The 6,113-nt window shown below is 32.6% G+C and overlaps 1 protein-coding gene across 1 annotated transcript; it reads left to right on the top strand.

Moving 5' to 3' along the window:
- Nucleotides 1-1,644: 1,644 nt before the first annotated feature.
- Nucleotides 1,645-2,716, top strand: LOC117910062 (protein FAR1-RELATED SEQUENCE 5-like). The gene is made up of 2 exons (XM_034824118.1): nucleotides 1,645-2,634; nucleotides 2,693-2,716. The coding sequence occupies exons 1-2, from the start codon at nucleotides 1,645-1,647 to the stop codon at nucleotides 2,714-2,716; spliced, it is 1,014 nt and encodes a 337-aa protein (XP_034680009.1).
- Nucleotides 2,717-6,113: the final 3,397 nt, after the last annotated feature.

Here is a 6,113-nt window from a genome sequence, read left to right as displayed (position 1 = left end):
GTAATTTGTTATGAAATTGTCATCAATATTTTGTAAGAGAGGGTACGAACTTTCTAAGAGAGGGTACAAACTTTCTAAGAGAGGGTACGAACTTTCTAAGAGAGGGTACGAACTTTCTAAGAGAGGGTACGAACTTTACTAAGAGAGTGTACGAACTTTCTAAGAGAGGGTACGAACTTTCTAAGAGAGGGTACGAACTTTCTAAGAGATGGTATGAACTTTCTAAGAGAGGGTACGAACTTTCTAAGATCGGGTACGAACTTTCTAAGAGAGCTAAGAGAGGGTACGAACTTTCTAAGGGAGGGTACGAACTTTCTAAGGGAGGGTACGAACTTTCTAAGGGAGAGTACGGACTTTCTAATGGAGGGTACGAACTTTCTAAGAGAGGGTACGAAATTTCTAAGAGAGGGTACGAACTTTCTAAGAGTGGATACGAACTTTCTAAGAGTAGGTACGAACTTTCTAAGACAGGGTACAAACTTTCTAAGAGAGGGTATGGACTTTCTAAGACCGGATACGAACTTTCTATAAGACCGGGTACGAACTTTCTAAGACCGGGTACGAACTTTCTAAGACTGGGTACGAACTTTCTAAGGGAGGGTACGAACTTTCTAAGGGAGGATACGAACTTTCTAAGGGTGGGTACGAACTTTCTAAGAAAGGGTACGAACTTTCTAAGAGAGGGTACGAACTTTCTAAGAGTGGGTACGAACTTTCTAAGAGAGAGTACGAACTTTCTAAGACCGGGTACGAACTTTCTAAGATCGGGTACGAACTTTCTAAGAGAGGGTACAGACTTTCTAAGAGAGAGTACAAACTTTCTAAGACCGGGTACGAAATTTCTAAGACAGGGTACGAAATTTCTAAGAGATGGTACGAACTTTCTAAGAGAGGGTACGAACTTTCTAAGAATGGGTACGAACTAGATAATGTAATTTTCTAACTACTCTATCTTTTATATTTCAGTTTCTTCATAGATACGATGGACAAAGGCAAAGAAAAGGAATTTATCATTGATTTGAACGATGAAGACTTTGATTACCAATATGATAGCATTGTTAAAACTGAGTCTGATGAAGAGGCCATTCTAGTTTTGAACAAGATTTTTAGTGATTTAACTGTTGAAGATGTATGGAAGATGAAGTTTAACTCAGTAGAGGAGGCAGAAGAATTTTATAATTTATTTGCTAAAGTTACCGGATTCAGTGTTAGAAAGGATGATGTAAAACGAGATAAAATCAAAATATAGTATCTCGTAAGTGGGTTTGTTCGAAAGAAGGATATCGACATAGAGTGTGTTTAGAGAATGAAAATCGAAAACGAGAACCTAAGGCAGTAACTCGAATTGGTTGTGAGGCAACATTTCGGATTGGGTTTAACAAACAATGAACAAGTGGGTTGTGAAAGAGTTTATGGCTTATCATAATCATCCTTTGGTGGAACAAAAAATGTCCAATTCCTTCGATCCCATAGGGTCATTAAAAATGCAGATAAAGCTCAATTGAATGCAATGCGAAGTGTTGGCATGGGAACTAGCCAAATTATGGATTACATGGTGCAACAATCAGGTGGATATAAAAATGTTGGCTTCACAAAAAAGATCTTATAACCATGTTGATGCTGATCGTAGAGTTCATCTAAGAGATGGTGATGCAGAGGGTGCTTGGCTATTTGTGTGGAAAGTCTGAAATGGATCCATCATTTTATTACAAGTACAATGTTGATGAAGACAACCGTCTAGCAAACCTGTTTTGGGCAGATTCTACTAGTAAATTGGATTACAGTTGTTTTGGAGATGTGTTAGCATTTGATACAACTTATCGGACTAATGCTTATAAAAAACCGTTGGTCATACTAGTTGGCATTAACCATCACCATCAAACTATAGTGTTTGGATGTGCATTATTGGTAGATGAGAGTGTTAGCACTTATACTTGGGTCTTGGAGACTTTTTTGGATGCAATGAATAACAAGAAGCCTCTTTCTGTTATTACTGATGGGGATAAAGCAATGCGTAAAGCCATCAAGAGGATATTTCCAGACTCTTGTCATCGATTATGTGCTTGGCATATTCAACGCAATGCATTCACTAATGTCCATGTCAAAGATTTTACTAATCATTTTTCTAAGTGCATGTTCATGGAAGGCACCGTTGAAGAATTTGAATGTGCATGGAATGACATGTTGGAAATGTTTAATCTTCATGGACATAAGTGGGTGACAGATATATATGCTAAGCGTTCTAGATGGGCAGAGGCTTATTTAAGGGGGCATTTCTTTGCTGGTATGAAAAGCACACAAAGGTGTGAGAGCATGAATGCATACTTGAATCGTTTCCTTAAAACTCGTTTGAAGCTGTTTGAGTTTGTCAAGCATTTTGATAGAGCACTCTCACGTATTCGTCATAATGAGGCAAAGGCAGAGTTTGAGACACACCATTCTTCAGCTGTTCTAACAACCAAACTCTATGCACTTGAGAAATATGCAGGGACTGTTTTCACAAGGCAATCTTTTCTAAAATTTAGGGATGAGATGAAGAATGCAGAATTGTTTTTCCCTGTCAGTACAGAAAATCATGGAGGTTATCGTGTCCATACATTGACCAAGTTTAGAAGCCCTGACAAGATTTGGAAAGTATGTTATGGTAATAGTGATCGGTCTATGAAATGTACTTGTATGATGTTTGAGTCAGTTGGTTTTCCATGTCCCCACATGATTGTTGTAATGAAGATAGAACACCTTGAAGAAATACCTGAGACTTGTATTATGAAAAGGTGGTCTAAGTTAGCAAAGGAAACGGTCCAAGTTCATCATGACAATGAAAGTCAAGGTGATGCGACTAACATCATACGATATGGTGCACTCAGCTCTATGTGCTCACGGATGTCTTATTTCGCATCTCAATCGGAAAAAGCTTTTAAAGAGGCTAGATGTGAAATACAAAGACTCACTTGTCAAATGGAAGAACTTTGTAAAAATTCAGTGGAAGAAAGTGAACGAGAAGATTTGAAAGCTACAAAACACCATGTTCGAGATCCTATCATTGTGAAGACGAAAGGTAATCCGGGTAACTTAAAAGACAAATTTAAGAAACCAAGGCATTGTGGGAAATGTAAGAAAGTAGGACACACTGTTCGAAAATGCCCAGAGTTCGTCAACACTCACAATGCATTTATCAACATTGAAGATTCAATTGAAGATATGGTATGTTCAAACACACATTCACTAAATTCATTAATTATTCACTTTATAGTTATTTTTATTTGGTTAAATTGGTTGAAATAAAAAATTGAATTCTTTATATTAATACAGGGGGACATGCCTTCATTACTAAATCACAACATGGAAGGTGGATCAAGACACGGACAAATGAATTTTCTCAAAATGTAAGTTTAACATTTTTTAAGTAATTTTTATTATGATGTGAAAAATATTACTTATTAGAGTAATTGAAAAATTAAATCATATTACAGACAACACTTGGCACATTTCAGAATGGTCCAGAAACAAGCTTAAATGATTCATGGCTCGGGTTACATCCACCAAATTACTTCACAAACCAAGTAAGAGTCATAGAATAATTATATTACACCACATATCATATATCTATATATTGACAGAAGTTCCTAACATTTAGTATTTAATCATATGGATTTTCTTTCAAAATATTATGTATAACTGTAAATATTTTCAATGTAGGTCACCATGAACCACTTTACATCCGGAATTTCGGGAGCAAGTTCTACATATCATAACCAATGAGTTGTACTACAATGCAAAAAATTATGTACAAAAAAAAATCAACTCTTGATTGTATTCTATACTCTTCTTCTCTTTATTTTTGCATGATTCTGAACTTTATCTAATATTATAGCTTTCTCACTATTTTCATCATCAAGAAGTAATTCGATTGCCAATTTGTGTCTTATAGCTGTAGAGTCCCAATGGGAAGGGGTTGAACTTGAGTCCATGAAATCGGATCTTCGCATATGATTAATGACATGGACTCCACAATCCCACCTAACAAATAAAATGAGTAAACATTTATCTAGTTAGTACATAGAAATATTATCTTGAACACATTATATTTGAAGAAACAATTATGCTTGCTTACCCATTGGCTTGCACATCTACCCATGTAGGTCTTTCAATGGGAACACTTGATAAATTCTTTAGATGCCCATTGAGATTAAAAAAATGTGCACACTCTTCAACCTAATATTCATATCGTTATATCTTTTAGCAAAATAAAACATGCTATTTAACAACTAACATTAAAAAGTAATAAAATTCATTAAAATATAAGACATACCACAGTTCTCACAGATGAAGTTCGCATGTCATCCCTTTCTATTGATGGTAATGAATCCAATATATGAATATTATGTTGATGAAGATTTATAACACACAAATACCAATGATCCGGACATGTATCGTGCATCGGGATGTATATCTAAACAAAACACACATTTTAGCATTGATAATTATTTACAACTATGATATGAATCCAACTTCAAATATGTACCTTATGCAATCATTCATTTCATCCATGTGTTTGATAATATGTGTGAACATCTTGGTAGCAGTTGCCAATTTTCTACCACCATGTAAGATTATTTGCTATGCAAAAAAAAAAAAAAAACATATATATATCACAATATTTATTAGGTTTATTTTTTTTCTTTAATAAGAAATATAATGGATGAACATACCGCAAATGTGGTGGGTAAGTAGCATCTGGTAGGCCGTATTCCTTTGAATTTGTTCTCAAAACTATTAAGTTTGCATGCAAATACATTTATGATCTAAAAATGAAACACAAAAAAGTTAACAATGTTAATTATGTAATAGAATTAATAAGAATTGGGTTTATCCTTGTATTACTCACCACATCGAGTAATTCTTGTCTAGGCCCTAAAGTCAAGAAGTCTGCTCGATTGCATGCTCATATTGAAAATTAACAAGAAGTTCACTGCAAAATATAAGATATTTAATAAGTATAACTTTTAAAACATGACATACATAAAGTATAGTCAAAATAATTGGTTTACACACCTTTTGTCCAATGAAACATCAAACACATAAGCAACAACTAGAGACTCAAGTGTACTCAAGGAATGTGAATCCTCCACGTTCGGCAAAATGGACATGGGGATTATCTATATTGAAAACATCTCTAACAAACATTAGTTATCGTTCACTATATTATTAAGTATTTAAAAAATACTACATCAATGAAGTAACATATTACCTCTAATACCTTTTGTGATCCAACAACTATGCTTGGGAATCTCTTAGGCTTTGGCATCTTATTGGATTGATGAATGTAGGGTGACACCTTGAATTTACTAGGCTTGCGTTCCATTGTTGATCGTGTTTTCTTCAATTGACGTGGGAGCACCACCAATGAACTTAGTTGTTCTTCTTGTTTTTCAACATATGGAACATCAACATTAACCTATCATGTATTTGAACATTAGTATATATATATATATATATATATATATATATATATATATATATATGTATATATAGACTTTGTAAAAAACTAGGTCTTCATAATATGCAAATACCTTTTCATCTTGACAATGGGAGAAACATGTAACTCCATGTCACCACATGAGTCATTCTCACTCAATCTCTCTTCTACGACAACATTGCTCATAGGAAAAAACAAACGTTTCAATTCCATATATTTTATATGCAATTGTTTTTTTCACTTTATCTTTTTTTTTTAAATATTAAAAATATAAATTTATTCAAAATTTCCTAAAATATAAAATAATAATAATAATAATAATAATAATAATAATGAAGTTCTAATATTTTATAAATAAAAATTAATTTGACAATATAAATTATTAATATAATTTTTAATTATTTAAATAAATTAATGTTAATATAAAAAGTTATTACCACATATTTGTAATAAATTTTTGAAATTAAATTTCAAATAAAATATTTTATATAAATAAATATTTTATATAAATAAATTAATTTTTTATTTAAAATATAATAAAAGATGTTTTAATAAAAGTATTTTTTTTAATTTTTAAAATAAATAAATATAAATATATTAAAGGAATTTAAGCTAATTTTTTTTATAAAAATTT

This window comes from Vitis riparia, unplaced genomic scaffold (genome assembly GCF_004353265.1).
Source record: "Vitis riparia cultivar Riparia Gloire de Montpellier isolate 1030 unplaced genomic scaffold, EGFV_Vit.rip_1.0 scaffold567_pilon_pilon, whole genome shotgun sequence".
Lineage (NCBI taxonomy): Eukaryota > Viridiplantae > Streptophyta > Magnoliopsida > Vitales > Vitaceae > Vitis > Vitis riparia.
The sequence above is the reverse complement of the archived record's forward strand: the minus strand, read 5'-3'. Positions and strand labels throughout refer to the sequence as shown.

Excerpts from the sequence above, each read along its gene's own strand:
- LOC117910062 (XM_034824118.1), top strand. The coding sequence starts at position 1,645 with ATGGTGATGCAGAGGGTGCTTGGCTATTTGTGTGGAAAGTCTGAAATG. Across the intron at positions 2,635-2,692 it reads GCCCTGACAAGATTTGGAAA|TTGGTTTTCCATGTCCCCAC; the intron begins GTATGTTATGGT and ends TGTTTGAGTCAG.